Genomic DNA, 26,178 nt, shown 5'->3' on the forward strand with positions numbered 1-26,178 from the left:
ACACTACAAGTAACTTTTTGAACTAAATGAAACATATTTTTTGCAATTACACATCTTAATTTAATATAGTATAATTTCTTAACAAATACCAAACCTATAGGGTCAGGCAAACTAATGCATACATGTCCCTAAGCATTCCTCCACTTAACTGATAAATTTTAAAAATAACCTAGCACCTATCTGTATCGATCAAAATATTTTACTTATGCATAATGGGTAAATGTTTATCCATCTAATACAGTAACAGTATTATTTATTGAAAAACAGTTCCAACGTAAGCATTCTGTACTCTTCAAAGAGCAATCACCATAACTACGACCAACAGTCAGCACATCTTGCTTGTGAGTTCTGTTGACTTGGACCATTACACAGTCTACTGTTTAAACAAGGAGAGCCATTAAGGGCCTCATATTTACAGATTTAGGCAAGGAATTTCCAACCTGTTCACTCAAAGCTTCTTGCAAGTGATTTCTTACAGCTGTGGCGAAACAGCCCACTATGTAAGTAATGTCCTATTATTTCTGATGAAATAAGGCAAGAAAATTCGCACACATTCAAGCATAGGCATCTTGCTAGCAGTGGCCAAATACTTCGGAAGATATTTATCAAGAGAATTAATGCAATTTAAATCAATGCAACTAGCAAGCAATTTCTCCAGCAACGCCCAATGGGGTACTACTCTGACTAGTAATAATGCTCCGGACAGTGCTGTACTCTGTGACGGTTGCTCTGTATGCTTCTCGGATGTCTGTAGTTGAGTCGTCTGACAATGGGGAACCATTTTTACCATAATTCACAACCCAGCCAAGACCTTTTTCTGTTGCAGCTGCTAAATATCGTTTTCTTCGGTTCATTTTATAAACTCGTAATCTTTCTTGTTCTTTATCATCATCTTCTAACACAAATTCCCAGCGTAAACTTTCCTCACTTCGAATTCTTGCCGCTTCCTCTGAAGCTTTGTTAACACTGGTCTTTGACGGTTCAGATTTTACTGCCTTTTCTTTCTTTGAAGAAACAGCACCATTGGCTAATGATTTTGAACCACTTTTTCCCTTGCTGCGAGAGGACCCATTTTTGGATTTCACAGACATTGTGGAAAGGTTTGTTGAAAGTATCTCGTCAATGTTCGAAAAGGAAACACTGGCTGGTTTCTTTTCCAAATTAATAGTTTCGTTACCCAACAGACAACTGGCTGAAGCTGTGCTGTTCGGCAAATCAGTTGTTTCCCCCAAACAAGGAGGAAACTGAAGTAGAGATCTGGGTTTGAGAATTCTAGTGACCAGTTCTGTACTGTTGTCAAAGTTTGTATTTGAGGCAGCTGATTGGCTGGTGGCGGAGGTGAGCTGAACCTTGCTGGCAATACCTGGTGACCCACTGGGTCGCGTCAGTGAGGAGTCGGACTCAGCACCTTAAATAGATAAGACAACATATGAGATAAAACTACTTATTAATTTCCATCTGTAGAAAGGAAAGAGACAAATATGACACTGATAATTCAAGGTAATCATGCAGTGTTTGAATTACCTGAAGGCAAAAATTAACATTTGCTACATATATTTCTACTTCGCTATAGAAATTTCTGGAAATGTTAGATTTGCATGCAATGTTTTTATAGTTTAAAATGGAAATTACTATAAACTACACTTGGTTTGTGGGGGTATAAAAAGTTGAAATCTGCTCATGTGATGACATGCTGAATAAGCTCCAAACAAGTAAAGGACTAAACAAACAGCAATATGTTAACAACTTCAAACAAGTTACTTGTTGTTCCTGTTCTCTGCACTTCCTCTTGAATTACTCTATTAATGTACACAGTTTTATATAAATACCTTCAATAGTGAGTTATGCTTTGTAAAACGGAAATATGGTTCTTTTACTCTACAATAACCGTTAATCCCCTCTATCAGTACCCGGTACATATTATATTTTAATCTCTTTAAACTCAATATGAATCCTTTTTATACTCCCTGAGGTATGCTACACACACGACCCAGGAAGGTAGGACATTCAACAGGACAGACAATTAGATATACAGATGTGGGCTTTGCCACAAAAGCTAAATACTCTCACCAGCTACTATTTATAGATCTATTTTTATTAATCCAAAATCACTATCATCACCATGTGCTCGTTTCAAAATCACAAACAAAACTCACTGTTCTTTCTTGTTAAATATTTAAACTTCTAAACATACAATTTCTACCAGCAATTATTTGTTTATATGGCAAGTTAATTTAAACATAATTAAACAAGAAATATCTTTTAAAAAGATATACGGCGTTGATTGTGGTTGGAGTTTGTGAAAGGTAAAGCGTTCAATGAATGAGATCAAGGTAACGAATGTCATTTTCTGTGCAGTTCTTAGCTGCATCACACGCAGTACATATGTTACGCAAAGTTTTCGCGGATTATTTTTCATTATTACATATTGCTGGTCATAAACCTATAGATACAAAACAGAAAACCAAAAGAAGAATGGAAGTGAAATTAAAACATATGAGTCAACCGGCCACACGCGAAGTATCTGTACATATTTTAAATATTTAAACGCGTGTTCTTCGAACAAACCTGTTTTAGTGGTTTGTCGGGCATTGCTATTTGATTCGATTATTAACAGTATCGAGAATCATCGCGCTCATGCTTAATACATTAGTCAAAATGGTGAAACAATTCTTGTTAAATTAATCAAAAATAATATTGATCATGGTATTGTTGAAAACACATTAAAAATCTATTATTGACATACCATAATTATATCGCTGAATATCTTCATTTAACATATTTCTGGTCTAAAGAAAATTCCAGTTCACCTAGTTCACGCGATAGCGTCTATATTATATAACGATTATTTTACTGGCCGCGAACTCAGGTCAGCACATAAGGTAGTCGTGAAGACGCAGCGATGACCTGTAAATAAACTCTGACATTCACACACACTGTCCGCGAACTGACCCTGATACCTTGTGGGTTGAAATGCAATGCATTAAAGTGAGGCCACACTTCCACTGCTCTTTATACTTTTACATGTTAACATGTTGACAGGAATATGGAAGTCAGTACTAAATATGAGAACATAGCCTCTAAGTACAAACGCTCTTGCGCTGGCAATCCCCTGAAAATAAAAGGTGCACGCACAAACTGTATTGATGTCGAGAGTTGAGTGTAAAACTGTTCTATCTATTAAGCCTTTTCATTATAGATACAATTGTTTCATGCAGTTAAACAGTGTTACAAAGAAGCGGACATGTTTCCAATGTTCTGGTGGTATACTCAATTCAGCCAATCGAATAAATGAAGTGTATTTATTCGTGTCTAGCCACGGGAAATTGTATTTGAATTTTATTGGACACTAATACACAGGTCAGGTAAGGTCAAAAGTGACGTTAAACAGCTATGCCGAAAAAAGAACAATCGATAACCATTTGCCTCCCTTTTGGGGCATACAACTTACCGTAGTTGAATTTAAAGCTATAAAGGAACATTGGTGATAAAGTATACTTAGCCAGTAGGTTGGCAGAACAGGGTCATTTTTCAGTTCTAATAAGTATGGAATTAAGCTAACAAAAGTTAACCTTCAATTAAAACGAACTTGTTAAGTCCTGAAAATAACATTGTAAGCATAATTGTAGACTCTATCAATACTTCACAATGGCCTTAAGATAAAGTTAAACAATCTTGGCCAACTATCAATTAAAACACTTTGTCCTATTTTGAATATTCACTTGCTATTGCAATTACAGCCAATTCGTCAATAGGTTTATAGAACTTTTGTTACTAAGATAGCAATATTTTTACGCACCAATTCTAGATTGAACTGATTTTAACAGGCAATTAAATCTGTTCAAAAAGTAGCTATTAGCTTACACCCCATGGACAGGCTTGTAGTATTGCATTATACTTCTGTATAATAATATTGTCATTTGTGTAACTAAAGAATGTTACAAACCATAGACCTATATTTTGGAATGCTTCGGTCATTGGAATTACACTAAATTTAGCCTTGGGAAAATACAAATGTACCAACATTGTGCTTTTCAGTTACATTTTAATTGCACTTTTTTGGCGATACATAATTGAAGAAATCGCAGAATATATATATATATTTATAAACCAAGGTTACATTGTCATAAAGTAACAGTCTTGAGCCTTTTAAGTATATTAAGTTTTAAAATGAGAGGCCAAAAAGGTCCAAAGTCGCTCTGAGGCCCTGAAATACTAAGGAACTCACTTGCAGCCCCAAGATATCATTAGAACAAATAATCTGACCAAATTTCACCAAGTGAACTATAAATGTAACTTTAAGAGTGCTAACAAGGTTTCACTTAAGCCATATTCGGATAAATTCCTCGACCCCTGGCGGCCATGCTTTTCATCAGACCCAAACTATTTTCAAACTGATCCAAGATATTATTAAAACAAATGTTCGGACCAAGTGTTATGAAGATTGAACAATAAATGTGACAATAAGAGTGTAAACAAGTTTTTACTATAGCCATATAAGGGAAAAAGCCCTTCCCCTTAGTGGCCATGTTTTTCAACGAACCAGAGCCATTGTCAAACTCGTCCAAGATATCATTGGGACACATCTTCTGACCAAGTTTCATCAAGATCAGACAATAAATGTGGCCTCTAGAGTGTTAACAAGGTTTTACTATAGTAGTATGTATAGCCATATTGGCAAAAATGCCCCTCACACAGGTGGCCATGCTTTTAAAGCGAGCAGAACCATTGTCAAACTCCTTCAAGATATCATTCGAACAAATGTTCTGACCAAGTTTCATGAAGATTGAAATGTGACTTTTAGAGTGTTAACAAGTTTTTGCTATAAAGGAAAAATTCACCGCCCCAGGCAATAAAGTTTTTCAACCACCCAAATCCATTTTCAAACTCTTCCAAGATATAATTGGGACAAATCTTTTGACAAAGTTTTATGAAGATAGGACAACAAATGTCGCCTCTAGAGTGTTAACAAGGTTTTACTATAGCCATATATCGCCATATACAAGAAAATGCTGGTGGTCTTAGTTTTCTTTTCAACAGACCAGAACCATTTTCCAACTAATCCAAGATGTCATTAGGACATATGTTCTGACCAAGTTTCATGAAGATCGGACGATAAATGTGGTCTCTAGAGTGTTAACAAGGTTTTACTATAGCCATATATGGTAAAATGCCTCGCCCCATGGTGGTGTACAGAATATTAATAACATTTTTTCAATAAACTTTAAATTTACTACATTCTAAAGATTTCTATTTTTCAATTTGTTTTCAACTACTTTACAAGATGATATGCATATATAATTATAGCACTCTTTTTATAAAGAATAATGATTCTTGTGAAGATAATTACCAATGTCCGTATGCAGTATTTACAATGATGCAAACCGGAATTAATAATGCATGTAAGGGATAGTTAGATCCAAATTCACTGATCAATATAAAAACCTTGTAAAGAAGTTAATGATGTTGTTGTGTGCTGTCTTTCAAAATCTATAAACTAAGTTTAAATGGGGGTTGACAGAGTACATTCAAACATTTAATTCCAATACCTCATTTCATTCTTTTTTGTCACAATATTCTAGTTTGGTTTTTCCGATATTGCAATGTAAAAGTGTTATTTGTACAATAAACCAACATTACAAATGTTTTAACTAATTTACTATAAATAAAACAAATTGCACTTTCAAGTATTAAAGGGACCTGTTCACATTTTGGTAAATTGACAAAACTGAAGAAAAAAAAATGTTTCAGATCTGCAAAATTTTCTTTCTAGTTATGTTTGCATGGAAACAGTAAAACTGAACATTGACCATGCTCTAAAATATCCATCATATGCATCTTTTGAGGATTTAAAATCCTGCAAATTATAAAGATTTATATACGCCAAATGATTAAATAATTTAGAGAGTTCCACTGTTATTGTTATATTTTGTGACATTAAGTATTGCTTTTATTAAGTATAAAATACCCTTCACCCAGAGCTCCAGATAAGATACGTATCTGCGTATTTACCTTATGAAAAATTAAAAAACCGCTTTAAATGATCGATCGAAGTGCGTAACCGGTAAAACAAATAATCCTTTTAAGGGTTAAGTGTAAGTTAACCTTTGAATCAAAAGTAAGTCAATCGAAAGAACCAAGAAATAAAAATGGCGGCCCACTGTGTTCTTGATTCGAAAAAGGGACGTTTCAATCGAACAGCGGCTCCTGCAGAAAGTAATTGTATATTACAATATGCCATAAATCTTATGATGCTTCTAGAATTTTTTTAATAATTTTAGGCGATCTCATTGTTGAAGAAGTTTATTATTAACTTACATAGACCACATATAGTGTGACTTTATTTTTCATTGCACAAGCAGTGCCATAACTTAGTTAAATTGCGAAATGGCGTTTGTGGTATACTACATGAAAACTATATGCAAGAAAGACCAAATCAAGGCAGAGATACAACACATGTAAGTTGAATATTTTAAAGAAAGTATGTTCATATCATCATTGATAATTTATTCTGTTTGCATTTATTAATTAACAAATAATAATAATTCTAGATTAAACACGCCATGTACTATGTCAGTTTTCTATGGAAATGGAAAATACACCTCAAAATTCCGAAATACCCTTTATGGCTGAAACAAATGAGTAAAATACCCTTTAACAATAATTTCAGGGGGTAAAATACCCTTTAGACTAAATCCTTATCTGGAGCTCTGCCTTCGCCATGTATGACCACCCATGGCCGAATGGTGTCAGTGCTGACTTTAACTGCAAGGTTTGTGGTTTAAGCCTTGTTGAGGATTACTTTGTTTTTCTTGTGTTAATTCTATCCTTGTATTTCACTCGAGCTATTTAGTTTCAATATTTACAATTATCATTTTGAAGCATTTAATGAAAAACTTCAATACATGCTGAAACCTGTAAGAAGGTCCCTTTAAGGTTTAACAAAATGCCGATCTTACATTTTTATCAGTGGTTATCTTTTGATTGATTTAAAGCACCTTATAACAGGAGCTTAAGCATTTTCAAATTTGTATTAACAGTGTTGTGTAGTTGAAATACTTCGCATAATTTATCTCTTTATACAAGTCAGTAATAAACCTTATCCACACATGTACATGTACCTCTCTAATAGCCCTGAAATAATCTCTACTTGTCTGCCATCATATCCGAAACTGAATTTAAATGCTTTCCACTTAAGACATTATGGAAAAATGATCTAAAATGGTTTATAACATAAAACACAAATAACAAGAAAATAATTCTGCAAGTCTAAACACCGGTCTGGCAGACATGGGATCGCATTCAGTAAAAGCAGATTAAAATTTAAATTTTGTATTCAATCGACTGAAAAGAAAACCAACATAAATGGATAACCAACCAAAAGTGTGATATTGCACCTCTGCCAAAAAAATTGATTAATAGTCACTTAATAGATTAACCACCAGTTGGATACATAATACGATAGATCCTATATCCTTAACTCACCCCACACTGAGGTCAGTAGATAATGATTTATGCAGACAATGACGTTTACATATCAAATCTCTATCAACATGCGATTACAATGTACTTAAGTTTTGAATTAATTTTTTGCTATTTACATATTGATATTCAATACTAATATTTGTTTTTTACAAAGTAGTAAATTTTAACCGCTTAAATGACAGTTGGCAATACAACCAAATAATGGTTTGCAGTTGTAAACATTACAATAACTAGTCACAAAGAATTTATCTTATCTGGTGTTCATTAATTAATTATGAACAATTTGATAGCATTATTTACACTGTTAAAGCTAAGGAGTCATAACAGTACAGTATCTACAGTTTTTAATTAACTCTGAAGTTTCTTTCACACATTATTACTGTTTGATGCAAACTTAATTTTAAATTAAGATTTGTCTCTTGTTTTTAAACACTAAAACAATACAACAAATAAATGTTAATATACTCATTCAAAACGTAAATTTATATGTCTGTTAACAGGTATTGACACTTTGCCCACTTAATAAGTTGTAATGTATAATTAAGAAATAATGTTTAATTTTGTGTTGTTTATCTACCAATAAACAACAGAATGGAGTCTTCAGGCATTCAAATTAATTCATCATGGTAATAGCCCCAAAGATGCTTATTTTTTACCAATAAGCAGCCACAATGCAAAGATTATTTCAATTCTATCATTGCAAATAAAGTTTGAAATTCAAATGAGAAATATAACGTGGGCTCCATGCAAGACTATCGTAACACACTTTTTGAAAATATTACAGGAGAAGCAAAAAACATTTGATTTTTCTTAAATTCTTTTGTTAAAGACAGGAGTTCCTTATTGTGAGTACAAACAACAATCTATTATATAATAAATTATGGAATAGTAAAATCAAAATTAACTTTCATCATATTTTATATTTTGAAATTTTTTTTAGTTACGATACTTTTGCAGGGAAAATGCTAAATTTTTGGGTGGGTTTTCCACAGAAAAGTATTGTAACTTGAGTTACGATACTTTTCCGTGCAAAATACCATACAAATGTAAGGAATATTTAGTTGCAAAACTATCGTATTTTTTGTTGTTGAAGTTTTCAGCTGCTATAAATAAAAAAGATTTGTCTGATTTAATTTTGGCAACTTTTATAATCATTTCTTATGGCCAGACTTACAGTAAGTTCAGGAAAATCTAAACAGACACTGTTAATATTTTGACACTTATATTCAATAACTCTTGAACAGTATGAAACATTTATTCCAGCAATATTGATTGTTTTAAACATTGTTTTTAACTAAAAATTGATACAAATCAAGAAATAATGGAAATATTTTGAAATTTATCAGTAAAGAAATATTCAGCTGTCTTTTAGTTGATGTTGTTCTAAAATACTGGTAACAGTATTAATATATTTTGCATACGTATTTCCATAAGATAATAATCTTAATATATTCACAGAAATTTAAAACAAAAATCGGATGTATTTTAAAATATATAGTGATAATGATTTGAACTAAAATCCAGAATCATTATTCAATAATGTACAATATTGTCAAGGCTATTTTCATAATTATTTGATGGTTATAATGATAATGCTTTGATGATTCCTATAATCTGACTTATTTTAGAATGATATGGAAAAAATATCCCTTTGAAATCCTTTTAAGTAAAAATTTATTCCCATGCAATTCACCCACTTACGATTAGTTTACAAACATCAAAAGTACTGCACTATTTCCAGTATGAAAAAAACAATCTTACATTTCTTATTGTTATAACTTGCTTACTAGTTTCTATATAAATTGAACTAAATTTTGATGGATTGGAATAAGTGAAATCCAAATTGACAGCTTTATAATAAATTACAAGAAACGGTAATTAAATCAATTACAAATATCAAAATTATCAAATGGCCAGTATATGAAGAGACTGTTACCCTACTCATGAGGCAGAAGTAGAAAAAATCAATGGTGCCCCCTTTCAAGAAGGTTGTCTGCACAAAGATCCTATGATGTCTCTTAGTTTTATAGAAATTAAATCATCCCTCAATAAGAATATTGTGCTGGGTCTTGTTATGTCTCTATATTGTGTAATGGCACATAGATTTACAGTATATTCCCCACAGTCATAACACAACTGATACTTTAATTGATTTGGATAATTGATGTCCATTTTTATGGTTTTAAATTAAAATCAATCTACCTTTTCCACTCTGTTGTGCCATTGAAATACAAATGTATTCTATAAACATGCCCTTACAGTCATAGAAGTTTATATAATCTGAGGACGTCTATAAAACTTTACTATTCCCTAGACAACATGCCACACCATTTCATAGACTATCAAACTATTTTGTCTTCTTGTCTCACCATTCCTTAGACTACTGATCTGAACCTGACTATTCCTTACAAAAATGACTTCAACTTCACTATTCCCTCATTGACAAGCTGCCTCACTATTCCCTACATAACTGACCTCAAATTCACTATTCCCTAGACAACTGACCTCAACTTCACTATTCCATAGACAACTGACCTCAACTTCACTATTCCCTCGACAACTGATCTCAACTTCACTATTCCACAGACAACTGACCTCAACTTCACTATTCTATAAACTAGTTGCCCCACTTTTGCGTAACTTTTGACCTCAACTTCATTCTTCCATTGACAACTGACCTCAACTTCACTATTCCCCATACAACTAACCTCAACTTCACTATTCTATAGACAACTGACCTCAACTTCACTATTACATAATCAACTGACCTCAACTTCACTATTCCATAGACAACTGACCTCAACTTCACTATTTGCTATACAACTGACCACACCTTCACTATTCCCTAGACAACTGACCTTAACTTCACTATACACTAGACAACTCATGAACTCAACTTCACTATTCCCTAGACAACTGACCTCAACTTCACTCTTCCATATACAACTGACCTAAACTTTACTATTCCAGACAGCTGACCTCAACTTCACTATTCTAAAAACTAGTTGCCTCACTTTCGCTTAACTTTTGACCTCAACTTCACTATTCTGTAGACAATTTGCCTCACCATTCCATTGACTATCAACCTCAACTTCACTATTCTTTTGAATAGCTGCCTCAATATTCCTTATTCTAATGACCTCAACTTCACTATTCCCTAGACTTCTTGCCTTACCATTCCCTAGGCTACCAACCTAAACTTTACTATTATTGTCCCTATCTTCATGTACCTAAATATTCCTTATTACCAACTTCTATTCCTTTATGCATCAAATTACCGAAGTTTTAGGGGAAAAAAAACGTGTTTTTCTAAGTTTTTTAGGTCTGAATCCTTAATTAATGAATGTAAGTATGTTTATTCAAGGCCCTATATTTCACCGAAAAACCTGAAATGTCCGGTATGAAGTAACATGCATTTTGTGTCAAACAAAGTTTGCGGGTATATTCACCCTCGCTGATGTCATAGTTATAGCTTTGTAAATGGCAACCGTTAATGGCATGAAAACCAAGAAAGAAAGAAAACAAACTATGTACTCTGTAAATCAATAAAGCTTTTGGGCCCACAAGGGATAATTGGTTAATCTAAAATCTGATAGTCCAGTTAATACATAATGACCCTCCATACATTTTCAGTACTATTATGCATTTAGTTTACACATCAGGCACCTTTTATCAGAAATAACAAGTTGATTTCAATCTAGAAAAGTGAGAATATTCAATGTAGGAAGGCTTAGATAGAATAATTACACGATTCACCAATATGTTAATACCAATTTTAATTTATATGATATATTTTTAATTGATAACATGTTATAAATGTTATAAAAATAATAGTATTCAAATAGTGATTTTTTGGTCAAAATAGTCAAAGCATTATCTGCTTTCATGAAACAAGAAATGATAAAATTATGATGTACATGTATAGCCTTTATGTTAATTTATTTTTATAGTTGAAAACAATCATCTTAGAAATCAAATAGTACTGGTTATAACAATCTTGTTGGAGATGTATGACAGTGTTGGCCTATCAACATAATACATCGCTTTAGGGTCTTTATGTCGCATTTGCCTTGTCTTTTAATGCGGATAATAGTTTGCAAATGAAGATTTTTTTATTGAATACCTTTCTTTAAAGACCTAAAAACATTTGTTTTGTAAACTGGCAATAAAACAAAATTATGCTTCGATCTTGACATTTTTTCAATATAACCATAATTTACACGAAGCTCAAAACACATACCGACACATTAACTTGTATGAGTTCCAAACTATAATCTGTCTATGTGTTGAATGAACAAATCTACAGAAAAAAGTAGGGATTTCCCAATTGCTATATCCTTTATTCTATACTACACAACAAAGATTGTCAAACAGTTATTCAGATCATTATTAAATTCTTCTTGAAGACAATACAGAAAGTTTTTGATTTTGCTTACCGGTAGTTTAGGTATTTGTTACAAATGGAAAAATTTCAATTGGACCTATTGGGGTAAATCTCTCCAACATTGTAATGGCTCTTGGTAAAGCTCAATTAAGGAGAAAACCTGAGTAAGACATCTAGGCCGAAAAAAATACATATTACCAACAATAATGATGGATGTAGATTACAATTATCGTTATGAACAGAAAACAGAAACAAATCAACAGAAGGATATAACTTTGTTGACTTATGTGGAAAATCTTAACTATAACCATGCTGAAAATAAATTAAAAACATTCCCAAGTACTAAGTTTTAACATATTACAATGTAAAATGTACCCCTGAAAACTCAAGTTACGATAGTTTTGCATGAAATAATTATCATGATGTAATGCATTTTTGTATGTAAGACTATCGTAACTCAAGTTACCATAGTTTTGCAGGGAAAAAACAGCTATTTTTTAATTACAATATTTCTGCTCTACAATCATTTCAACTATAAAGATTGGAAATATAGTGTTAGTAATTTTACAGTAAATGTATATCATTAAAATACTACGAAAATACCAAAAAGTCATTTTCTGAAAAAAGTGGAGTTACGATAGTTTTGCGTGGAGCCCACGATATCAACTATGCAATTAACAGGCTACATGCTTCTTTTTGTGTTGTTTATAAGTAGTTTTACAATTATTATACTTATTCTTTGTTAGGCCATAGAAAATAAATACGCAGATTCTCATCCCTGTCGCCCATCAAAATCGTCCCGCCCGAACGTTTTTCATTTTGAAAAAAAAATCAATAAAAAATTCGAGCCTCAAAATACTGAGGACGAAACGGCTGAATGAGTACGAAAATAGCAAAGTGCAAATCGGCAACTGAATTTCGCTGAGACACTTATCGATTTATAACGGCGCACGAGGGTTGTCTGAAATTTAAGAGATCGAGCGAAAACAACAACAAAATGTTTCTTATTTTGAGGTATAGAAACGACGTTACAACCATAAAAGATTGGTACAGGGTGTCAAAATGTGTAGAAACTTTAAATCTCTCGGACCTGTACAATAAGTTCATTTGTGGTTCGTATGGTCAAGCCCCATCGTTGAAAGTTGACCACCCGAAAATCGTCTGTGCCTTCGTCGGCGCAAATAAATTAGAATTGACACAGGTGTCACCCGATGTTACAGTTAGTCAAACTGTCGGCTGTCTAGGAAATTTTATTTACTTAAGTATAGGAGACCCCCCGGAAACTTCCCACATTAAATGTGCATCATCTTTATTCTCAGCATCTTCATCCAATTAATACAAACTAAACTTGAAATTGTAAATGCTGTCTATTGAATGCATACCGTGTTTTAATCAATGATATCTAGTCATACTGAAAAAATAATGTAAAGGGTTCTGTTACAGATTTGTATTTTCTATTATACTTTGTTTAGTCAATGTTTTATTGAATGTCATAATATGTTTAACAAGATATTAAAGGGTAAAATAAAACACAATAGTAAAAGTTTGATAATGTATTTCTTTTATTCTATATAATTTTACATACATACATACATATAGGTGTTATGCATATAAACCAACAAATTCGTGAACATTTCATTACATATACATAATATAGGACAGACACATAAAATGAAAAACAAGGGCTGTTTGTAAAACATGCATGCCCCCCATATGGGCTGTCCGTTGTAGTGGCAGCCATTGTGTGAACACGATTTTTGTCACTGTGACCTTGACCTTTGACCTAGTGACCTGAAAATCAATAGGGGTCATCTGCTAGTCCTGATCAATCTACCTATGAAGTGTAATGATCCTTGGCAAAAGCGTTCTTGAGTTATCATCCGAAAATCATTTTACTATTTCGGGTCACCATGACCTTGACCTTTGACCTTGTGACCTCAAAATCAATAGGGGTCATCTGCAAGTCATGATCAATCTACCTATGAAGTTTCATGATCCTAGGCGTATGCGTTCTCGAGTTATCATCCGAAAACCATTTTACTATTTTGGGTCATCGTGACCTTGACCTTTGACCTAGTGACCTTAAAATCAATAGGGGTCATCTGCGAGTTATGATCAATCTACCCATGAAGTTTCATGATCCTAGGCATATGCATTCTTGAGTTATCATCCGAAAACCATTTTACTATTTCGGGTCACCGTGACCTTGACCTTTGACCTAGTGACCTCAAAATCAATAGGGGTCATCTGCAAGTCATGATCAATCTACCCATGAAGTTTCATGATCCTAGGCGTATGCGTTCTTGAGTTATCATTCAAAAACCATTTTACTATTTCGGGTCACCGTGACCTTGACCTTTGACTTAGTGACCTCAAAATCAATAGGGGTCATCTGCGAGTCATGATCAATGTACCTATGAAGTTTCATGATCCTAGGCCCAAGCGTTCTTAAGTTTTCGTCTGACAACCACCTGGTGGACGGACCGACAGACCGACATGAGAAAAGCAATATACCCCCTCTTCTTCGAAGGGGGGCATAATAAAAAATAAACAAGAAATTTATTTGTCGGAAACACTATGTCCCCTTCTGCGCCACTTTGATTTAGTTTTTTTGACCTTTGACCTTGAAGGATGACCTTGACCTTTACCTTTTACCACTCAGAATGTGCAGCTCCATGAGATACACATGCATGCCAAATATGAAGTTGCTATCTTCAATATAGCAAAAGTTATTGCAAAATGTTAAAGTTGGCGCAAACAGACAGACAGAACAACAGACAGGGCAAAAACAATATGTCCCCCACTATGGTGGGGGACATAAAAATAAAAAGCCACCCACCCGCCCAAATTTCCCCCAAAATTTGGATGAGAATCTAATTATTTATTTTCTTTGGCCTTAGAATGATTGCTTCAAACTTTTTAGTTTCTGTTCGTGGTGAATATTTTACAGAATATACTAACAAACCATGCTCAAAGTCTTATGCATGTTATCTGAATTTGGAGAGGTCTAGCAAAAAATAATGGATTGATTAATGATCCATAGGACGTCATTTAGTACAGTCAAAACCCGATGACTCGAGCTCGCTGGGATGAACAGCAAAAATTTGAGCCATCCACCATTCGAGCCAACAGATTTCTGATATACTTATGTAAACTTACATGAATCGGCATTAGATTAACATCACAATTAAAAGAGCATTCATACTGTCTAAACTCCATGCTACTTTCTGATATTGAATTAATAGGAACCAAATAAATAGTTAATATATACTCTCATTTATCAATATTTAAAAAAAGTTACACATACAATAAAACAAATATCATAAAATAAATGTATTTGATATAAGTCTTAAAGAGCGGTTTTACGTAGCACATTTACGGGTACATGTAAGAAACAGCACTAAAAACAAAACAAGCATAAGCATTATTTAAATATAACTGAAATATAAATCAGCATTACAATTTACACGTATTTATATGCTTGTTTTTTTTTTAAGAATGGCATGTTGTCAGTCTAGTGTTTTGTTCATGAGTTGTAGTACTGATATAATTTGCAAAATTTTCTATTCCTTCAAGTTGCCATTGTTCATGTTTTGATGTAGTCGTTTGAGCCATAATAAAAATCCATCTACAAAAAAGCCAGGTTGTTTTTTACAAAATGTCATCTTTTACTCAAGTTAACTAACATTTTTTCGATATGTCGAAGTAAGCTCAATGTGACCCAACTTTTTTCCTTCTTTATCTATATTAATGAATATCGCATATCTCGATTTTAGTTATGTCGAAGAATTCGATATCTCGATAAAAAATTTGTCCCAAGTCCTGATTTTACATGTATTCACTGTGGTTTATCTCGAAGTGCGAATAACTGTCCCAGTGTCGGCAAAGGTGAGAAAGTTTTTCTTTGATACTTTACCGTCCAGCTTCGCCCGGCTGCTCCCGATACAGTGCGGTAGATCATTAATCCGTTAATTGCATCAATGACCACACGTGTGTAATGTCGTTAGCCATTAACACTTGAGTAAGGCCTTCACTTTATAACCTGTGGGTTTATTTTATCCTGTACAAATAATCAATTGAACTTTGCATTTCAAACAACAAAATGTACATGCACAGTTTAGTATTCCAGAACGTGATTTACGCATGTTCAGATGAAAACCCCTCGTCTTTATTGGACGTCAATGGCATCATAACTTTAAATAGCAACATAAACGGATGTTTACTCGACAGTTTAGAAAAAGATAAGCGCATGTGTTCATGCAATTCAGTAACACGTAAAACGTCATTTTAAGCATTTAAATAGCAAATTTAATCGTGCCTCGTAAAAACGTGTATATATCAGGTAATAGATAGGGTAGTAGAGAGTATTATGCCACACGGTGACGGCTTTATTTAGACCACTTAGCAGGTATATAGATCATGTTAAAAACAAGGTAAATTTTTTCTTTGAAAACGCCTTATTGGATATCTCGAACTCTCGTTATCGCAATATTTTTTCTTATTCCCGCCGACTTCAAGTTAACAAGAGTAGACTGTATAATGAATCTGCTTCAATAAGAATTGTTTTGTTCCCATCTGTTTTCATAAAAAATTAGTTGACTAGCAAGTGCTGTGCTTTCATTTCCAAATCCTTGCCATTGCAATGTTCACTTAAATCAGCTAATAATTTCAATAAACACCAGAGAGCTTCTAACACAATCAAGAAATGTAGTTATCCCCACGCTTTTTGAAAAAAAGGTGGGGATATTGTGGTTATCTCCGCCGTCCGTCCGTCTGTCTGTCCGTCCGTCCTGGCCACTATCTCCTCCTACACTAAAAGCACTAGAACCTTGAAACTTACACACATGGTAGCTATGAGCATTATGCGACCCTGCACTATTTGGAATTTTGATCTGACCCCTGGGTCAAAAGTTATAGCGGTTGGGGTGGGGCCGCGTCAGAAATTATCACTCATTTTTTTAGGTTATTTTACATTTACTTCTTTATTTCTACACCGATTCACTTCAAATTGATACTGGACCTCTCTTATGACAAAACGGTCAATCTCAACCATGCATGGCCCCATTCCCAACCCTGGGGCGCCCCGCCCACATAGGCCACACCCACCCAAAATTTCCATTTACTATAATTTTTTCATTTCTACACGGATTCACTTCAAATTGATACTGAACTTTTGTTATGACATAAGGGTCAATCTCAGCTATGCATGGCCCCAATCCCAACCCTGGGGCGCCCGCCCACATAGGCCACACCCACCAAAAAATTCCATTTACTATAATTTTTTCATTTCTACACGGATTCACTTCAAATTGATACTGAACTTCTCTTATGACATTAGGGTCAATCTCAACTATGCATGGCCCCATAACCAACCCTGGGGCCCCGCCCACATAGACCACACCCACCCAAAATTGCCTTTACTATAATTTCTTCATTTCTACACCGATTCACTTCAAATTGATATTGAACTTCTCTTATGACAATACAGTCAATCTCAACTATGCATGGCCCCATTACCAACCCTGGGGCGCCCCGCCCACATAGACCACACCCACCCAAAATTGCCTTTTACTATAATTTCTTCATTTCTACACCGATTCACTTCAATTTGATACTGAACCTCTCTTATGACAATACGGTCAATCTCAACTATGCATGGCCCCATTACCAACCCTGGGGCCCCGCCCACATAGACCACACCCGCCCAAAATTGCCTTTTACTATAATTTCTTCATTTCTACACCGATTCACTTCAAATTGATACTGAACTTCTCTTATGACAATACGGTCAATCTCAACTATGCATGGCACAATTACCAACCCTGGGGCGCCCTGCCCACATATGTCACACCCACCCAAAATTGCCTTTTACTGTAACTTCTTCATTTCTACACCAATTCACTTCTAATTGATGATGAACTTCTCTTATGACAATACGGTCAATCTCAGCTATGCATGGCCCCATTACCAACCCTGGGGCACACCTAGGTCAAACATTCGGCGTGGGGATACGCGTCGGCCTCTGCCGTGCCATTTCTAGTTGATTTTGTGTTTATTATAGCTAACTAGGGTAAACAAAAATAAGTGTGATTAATCTGCCTTTCAAAAATTCTTAGGTTTTTATATGAGCATTTTTTAAGTGACCTTTTTCTAAAGTTTCCCTCTGCCATTTTTTTAATTCTTGCTAAATCACTGCAACACTAACAAACATTACTCCTATACCAAACATCAGCTTATTAACACTACTGATAGGCGGATCCAAGGGGGGGGGGGGGGGCGTACGCCAATCGCCAAAGTAAAGTCAATTCATTTGATGTTTCACACTTAACTAGATCTAAATCAAGATTTAAACTAATTTTTCTTCTTTTTCGTACACAACATTTCCCACTAATCACAGACAATCGCTAAATGTTTTAACTTTAGACTCTCTGTCGCCCTGTTTTTCAAGTCGAACTTTGCGATTCTGATGTATCCCTCTTTTTGCATGTTGATTCTCTTTTCACGGCATTTTATGTCAACAAAGATGGATGCGCCAACACCAAAACGAGCGAAAATGCAGAAGACTTTGACAAGCTTTTATCCCAAAGCTGTGGGAAGACTGTAAAACTTGCCATTTTATACTCTCTTTTTATACTCCCACTTATCTGTAGAAATCACCATTATACCTTGTTATCATGAATTGCCTGTCAATCAATAGTTTTACAGGGTTCGCCAAAACTTGAAAAATCTGTCAGTCATTCGGACTGACAGACTTGAAATTTTTGTCAGTCCGAATCAGTTTCTGTCAGTCCCACTGTCCGACTTAACTATAGCAGCAAAACACAACAAAAGAGAGTACCTTTTAGATGTTTATTGGTTTTGATCACATTAAAATACAATAAAAAACATGTCTAAAGTCGATATAATTAAACAATTATTATATTAATAATAAACCACATATAAACCAAAGGTATTCTTTTTAGACTTCTTTTTGTCAAACTGTTTTTTAGCCTGCACAGCTCTGCAAATCCGTGTTCTTGAGAAGTTAGGGTGACATCCAATCAAGTTTGACTTAATTGCACACACCCATTCACACTACTTTGGATGACTTCAATTTCTGTTTATTAGCCAATTTCACAAGTTCTAAAACAACACCTATTGTTAAAATATTTTCTCTTAGCCGAGGTTGATTTCCAGGTTCAATTAAATGAATGTCTTTCACACCTATTTCTTGATAGAAAGGCCCATTACCACCATCCATTCTTGTTGTCTGAAATAACACAAAACATATTGCTACAAACTATCAACAACAAATCAAAACATAAATATCCCTATGTCCGAATTTTAAAATATCCGAAATATAGTACATCGGGTGAAAAATCTAATTTTGATTTCAGAAATTGTTGGTGTGTAAATTAAAATATATCCTTCCCATAAGAATATAATAATGAAACTATTTAACAGAAATGCTCACAAATGCCTGTTGAAACAAGTTTTCATGCGGTTTTTGTTGTGGAATAATTAAATGGAACAAACAAAATGGCGGACGCACTCGGTTGCTTTTTTTAACAAAGACCGTTGATTTTGAACTCGCATGTGATAGTCAATTCTAATCCAACTTTAAACATCAAAACATCAAAATGAAGGTAAGAAAAAAAGGATTTTGACAGAAGTTGAACAAAAAGCATTTACCTTCTATTTATCCAAAAGCATATTTTACACTTTGAGTGATCTTTTTGAAACCATTTTTCATCCGATTGTGTCGGTCAGTCGGACCGATTATCTTAAATCACTTGTCGGTCCTGAGAAATATTTGCCGGTCAGGACCGGCGGACAGACGGTTTTGGCGAACCCTGGTTTTAACGCACACATGGATAAACCGCTTGATTACGTCATTCCGTTCATATATTTGTTTACCTCATTTGCAGACAAAAGCCGGCGTGGTGCCATAGTAGTTTTTGTCTCTTAAATTTTAATAATCCTGAGAATCAGGTTCAAAATTTGGTCGGGCCACATTTTAAAAATATTTTTTCCACCATTTATTTACGGCATTTTTCTATTTTCTTTTCATAACAAATTATTTTCTTATGATGAATCATTCAATGTATACTTTAGTTTAAATAGATCTACTATACATTTTTACGGAAATGACAGAGATACGGGAAATATTGATACTGAAGTCATTTACCGGCGTGACATGCTCGAGAAGTGGTTGTCAAAGCCTTCAAAATCACTAAAATTGTGGAGCTTTCCAGGGGCTTTGCCGCCCTGGAAACCCTAGAAGGGCTTTGCCCTGCACCCCCCCTAACCAGAAATCCTGGAGCCGCCCCTGCTACTAGTACAAGTAGCATTTGGCTTTTATTAAAGTTTTATATGAGCTAAAGACGAAGAATATTGTAAAAAACAACAACAAACTTTCAAACCAAATAAGCAAAAGTGGTTACCCGTCCGATCAAGTGTTCCTATCCCTTCAACTTCCAATGAGTCAGGGCTTTGATCACTTTTTGCCGACTTTTTAGACTTCTTTTTCTTTCTACTCGCAGATTTTTTCAGTTTTTCAAGCGCCATTTGTGATTTTTTGACAGACAATTTAGCATTTAGGTTTTTATCCATTCCACACGCAACACAATTTCATTTAATTGACATTTATACTATTTCATACGAGGTTCTACTCGAACGTCTTTACGGCATCCGCCATGTTGTTTACCGTGACACCAGCGTATTGATCGTTTAAAAAAATAGTTCATCTATTAAAAAAGTTCGATAAGTATTGTTGCTTTTATCATATTCTGTTATGTTAAAAAAAATATTTCAATGTAAAAACTGCGATTTTAGAAAAAATGAAAATAAATGATCCGTTGCTAGGTAAACTGGTTTTCCCGCAATATATAACGGTGTCAGGGAAAAAATATACCTCTAGGAATCTTTTTGGGTTACATACTGCATAGTATCATTCGTAGCATATTGCACATTGAAGACGTACACGGTAAGCCCTGTGCAATATCAACTCAATATCAGATCGGTGAAAATAATGAATCACGGAGCCCATCCAACCGCGAGCTCATATTTGCGATATGAAAATTTGTAAAAGCCAACAAACAAACTTCAATTGCAATGCGCATTACTTGATGTTAAGATTTGTCAAATGCAAACGTACCGAAGACAACGCTTATTGTCCCCTACCGGTTTCACCGGAGGGGACTTATGGTTTGCGCTCCGTCAGATTGTCAGTCTGTCTGTTAGTCTGTCCGTCACACTTTTGTGGATCCTGTGAAAACTTTAAAAGCTCTTAATATTTTTTCATGAAACTTGCAACATGGATAGATGGCAATATGGACATTATGCACGTCATTTCATTTTGTTCCTACGTCAAAAATTCTGGTTGCTATGGCAACCATTTTTTTTTTAAATATTTCTGAAAATGGTGGAATTTCTGACAGTGGTGGAGCCGTTAGGGGACCATATTGCTTGAAAATAGCCTTGTTTAAACCTGTAAGTTGCTGATATCTTCACATTGGTCAGGTCAGCACATAAGGTACCGGTAGCCATGAAGACTTGGCGATGAAATGTAAATAAACGTTGACATACACACGCACAGATATCTTTACAGTACATTCGTTTTTGACACTTGACAAAAGTTTGCTAATATTTCGCGTGCGTGTGTATTTCGAACTTGATGTTATCCTTCTGCATCAGAGGTTCGTTGCATAAAACGGACCCGGAGTTTGTTCCAGAACGCATGTATCTTTACCGGTAACTCACTTGACTCACACACATTCTTGATGCTGTTCTGTAAGAAGTATTACATTTAAAATAATTGAAACACTTACGCTGTTTTCTTAATACGAATTCAATTTTCTATAATTGCGTATCTAGACAACTATTATCGGTGAAAGAGTTAAGTTATAACCATCTTTATAATAAGTTTCTGCTAAAGTTATTCATTTTCCTCGTAGTTGTTTTCTGAAAATTTACAGGTTGTACGTGATAGTGTTTTTTTTTAAAGATAATTGATCCTAAAACACTATATACTTATATGCTTTTATGCATCCATTTTCGTGGAAAGATTTTATCTAACCGATGTGTATCACGAAAGTGTTAAATAAAGGCTACTCGTTGTTTTGCATGGCCAACTTCTGGATTACGAACGAAAGAACTCGATATGAGTGTAAAACGCTTCATCACCGTATGAGATCGCGAAACGCGAAATGATCATCTTGATATTGAATCGTTACAATCAATTTCGGGTCCACACATCGCATTTTCGCGTCCTCCACAAATATAACATACGGGATCACGATGTGAGGTTGCGATATTAATATCACGATTTTGCATCATATTTACCGGAACACAACATCGCATCGTTTTTCTCACACTGTCAGTGCCGGCGACAGAGTATTTGGCACCCTTGACGAACGGTGTTGCACTGGGCTCCACCCGCGCCTACGGCAACTAATTATGTAATTAATATTAACTTTCACAGATGCATATGTGCTGCCGTTGGTTGAAATTCGTATATACATTCGATAAAATCTAGGTATGCATAGTAGTTTATGATGTAATTTCATTTTTTTCCCGCGCTTTCGCCTCCGCGAATGTAGAAACGAATTCCATCAGTTCAATGCCTCTATCAAGTGCATGTTCATTTGACAGAGTAGCTAGTCCAACAAATATATTTCTGGTAGCATGGATGTTCGCATATATGTTTTTATGAGTTTAAGCTTCGAGAAGCTTCGCTCACCACTTGCCACGGAAATTGGACGTGTCGAGAGGATCGAACGCGATTTGCAAGTTTATACTAGTGCTGGCGACACTATAAGTATGTTATATTAGTTTTCAATATAAAGTTTAGTACAACCTGTGGCAATCTATATCGTGCAACTCGCATGCAAATGGCTTTCAGTTCACTGCTTAGATCAACTGAATCAATCTATGAAGTCTCAATTTTGCAAAATTTTCTCAAGATTATAAAAAATGTTCCATAACTTCATTTCTAGTTTTATTCTGCAAACTGTGAACATCATAGAGGAAACCAAACACCGAACTAATTTGTTGCGTCAGATTAAATCTTTCTTCAACCGATTGTATTGCTGTGTCAAGCGAAGTAAAAGTTTACTTTGAATTTGTCATTTGGATCCTGAATAGGTTCATTGTCATTTCCTACGTATGCAAATTATTTCTTCTGTCTTCTGATAAGGGCTGATACTGGTTCGAAAAATGCTGGTATATCAGACTGAATATTTCAGTTGCACTTCCTTCGTGTTATTTCTGCGGTTAACGAGAAACTTCTTTGATTGTTTCATCAAGATTATTGATGGCACAATTTACATCTAATTCTGTTGTCTGAAGCTGTTTACTTTTTATGTTGATCTCAAACAAAACGTCATGCCACACAACCGACAAACTTTAAACTAGAAATGGCTTTTGCAGTACCGGTGTGTATGTTCATGATATATAACCTAGCTGATGCCACTGTAAAATTTGTCTCACCGCAATCTCTGCCATAGCATCGTAGATATCACTTATAGCTGATTATGAAAAGGTTTTAAAGCATCAATTCGACTTTTCCATCTTGTTTTTTTTCAGTGGTCTATCAGAAATATTTGTATATTAATTTAAAACTTCACAACGACGAGTAGATAAAGAAAATACGGCATAAACACGCTGCACTAGATCAAAGAAAGGCTGTTGCTTTAAAGCAACATTTTGCATCATCATCATCCAAAGTCAAGGTATGTTCACAGCAAGGAGCAAACGATGCTCGGGGATATTCATCTAAACAATTTTGTTCTACACCATTGTCTTTTCCCTTAATATTGTTGCCATTGTTTTGTCATAATAGTATCAGATGTCTTTTTTAGAAACACAAACCCCAAAATTAAAAGACGGCACTATTTATTTATTTATATTTTACGTAGCCAATAGTGCCGCCCAATAAAATTGTCGCACCAGGCGGCCGCCTAGTTGGCCTAGTGGTTGAACCGGGACTGCACACTGTCAAATCCGAATTCGAACAATCGATCAGTTGGCTGATATTTCTGTGTTGTCCATTCATGAAAGACCATAGACCTGTAGCAAGTGGTGTCAACAAGTTATTTAAGTGATTGGATTTATGAGCTTTTGTGTATTAAATTTTGATTAATATGCATGTGTTTAAACTATATATGCTCTCTGATACTTGTGTAAATAGATTGAATTGCAAAATGGACCGTTTTGTGGTTCGTGTATCGTTCTTCAGAACCGCACTAACCAAGTGCTAAGAAGAGATGTCTCGATGAGCCACAATCTGGTACATCTACCGGTAATCGTACAAAATTCTCAGACAAGGACTATGATGCGAATAAAATATTGCGGAAATTCCAGGAATCCTGTTTTATTTAATCTAATTTAATCTAATTTACGTAACATACCCCTGCATGGGTGACACATGAAGCTGATGACGATGACTGTGTACTATAACTGTGTACTACGTGCAGTTTAATAAGACTATTTGATATTGGACTGAATGAAATCATTGTGCCACTGTGTGATACTGTTGATAAGTGATTGCATGTCACATCAGACTACTTGTTGTATTATGTGTTTGTAAATGAATATTTAAAATAAAGATGAAAACTTGCCTCTTATCATTTTGTAGGTAAATTGTATGGACTACCAAATATTTTTACTTAAATAAGAAAATTTTCGGACACTGTATACAAAGACATGTGCTCACATTAGCCACATTTTTACGGATTGTTGATTTGCGCTATCTTCCGCGATAATTAAAATCGTTTTACATCGACTATCTGCTGATCCTGAGTGGCTGCAATATTTTGTGTTTTTAACGATTGCCAGTCAACTCGTACCTAAGTCAACTCGTACCCTAGTCAACTCGTACCCGATTTGGTCAACTCGTACTTTAGTCATTTTTCAGATTGGTCAACTCGTACCTTTTTAATATTTGTTCTTTATGGAAACAAATTGCGATGGGTGTTTGCATGCATAAGATGGTTTTTTTATGTTTATTGCAGGTACGAGTTGACCAATTAAAGTTATATTTTGGCATAACTTGTATGTTGTTTTTTTTACCAGGGTACGATATGACTAATTAAAGTAATTACCTAAGTATATATATATTTATTCTTATTAATATGTCCAATATACAAAGATTATATTATCTAAGAAATATATAGAAATCATATTTTCTTTCAAAATATATATTTATTAACAACAATCATTATCGATGTTAAAAGGAAAAATCTTACGGTATGAATCAGTAAAATATTTGTTAACTTATTCCATTGCATGATTTTTATAAATATTACCAAATTGCAAAATAATTATCATCCATGTCGTTACACTTGTGTATTAGTTAATAAATGTTGTTGTTGTTGTTGCTGTTGATATATATGCCTCAAATTATGGTTCGTCTCAAAATTGAGTACATGATTTAATCAATTAATCAACACCTAAAATACTTATTAACACCTACGTGACACGGGTCGTTAATATCGTAATTTACTTAATCTTCATCTTTGTTAAATAATGATTCACACATTACTTGACACGGGTCGTTAATATCTAAATCGATTTAATCTGCACCTTTGTAAAAATGAAGAACACCTTTGAATCCAAACTAACAACTAACCAATCAATTAAAAAAGATTAGGATTATTGTGTAAAACAAACGGATTTAATGAGTATTTAGATGTTTTAGCATTCTTCAATAAAATAATAAGATTTCCATGTAAATTTGAAACAACGGTCATAATGTTCGAATAATTTGAACATTAAATTAAAAAGAATGCAAGTTATTGTCTCTTGTGTTTTTATTTTGGCATTTAAAAAACACACAAATAACATATACTACATTCACATTTAACACAAAAAAAACATTATATTTCACACAGGGTAACAAACAAACCATCTACATACATCTATTAAACACAAGAACTTTTATTTATTAAACTTAATACAACTACCGACATAGATTATGTACAGCAACAAAGTTTCACATTTAAAACAGAAACAGAACCAACACTTGTTTTCAAAGATCTCATGATCGGACTCGGGCACAGACTCATTGTCGGACTCGGATTCCGAGATACTGTCGTCACGGAGATACACTTCCATGACCTCAACCGATGGCCGTTCTCTACATGGCACACAAACAAACGTGAGTTCGATTACGCCTTTCACCATTCTGTTGTACTGAGCAAGTGTTACACCTAAAAAGTATACAACCCGTTTTAAAAGTTTATATTTATAGCCGTTACAATTCCATGATACATCCCTATGTACAAATACAACGACGAAATAAGTTATCCTGCAGACATATATATTAATTA

The 26,178-nt window shown here is 34.4% G+C and overlaps 1 protein-coding gene across 1 annotated transcript; it reads right to left on the reverse strand.

The window, feature by feature from the left end:
- Nucleotides 1–513: 513 nt before the first annotated feature.
- LOC127844064 (uncharacterized) lies at nt 514–20,734 on the reverse strand. The gene is made up of 2 exons (XM_052374036.1): nt 20,293–20,734; nt 514–1,408 (listed from the first exon to the last, which is right to left on the reverse strand). Exons 1-2 carry the CDS (start codon nt 20,459–20,461, stop codon nt 639–641), a joined length of 939 nt encoding a protein of 312 aa, XP_052229996.1. The 5' UTR covers nt 20,462–20,734; the 3' UTR covers nt 514–638.
- Nucleotides 20,735–26,178: the final 5,444 nt, after the last annotated feature.

Source organism: Dreissena polymorpha, chromosome 1 (assembly GCF_020536995.1).
Source record: "Dreissena polymorpha isolate Duluth1 chromosome 1, UMN_Dpol_1.0, whole genome shotgun sequence".
NCBI lineage: Eukaryota > Metazoa > Mollusca > Bivalvia > Myida > Dreissenidae > Dreissena > Dreissena polymorpha.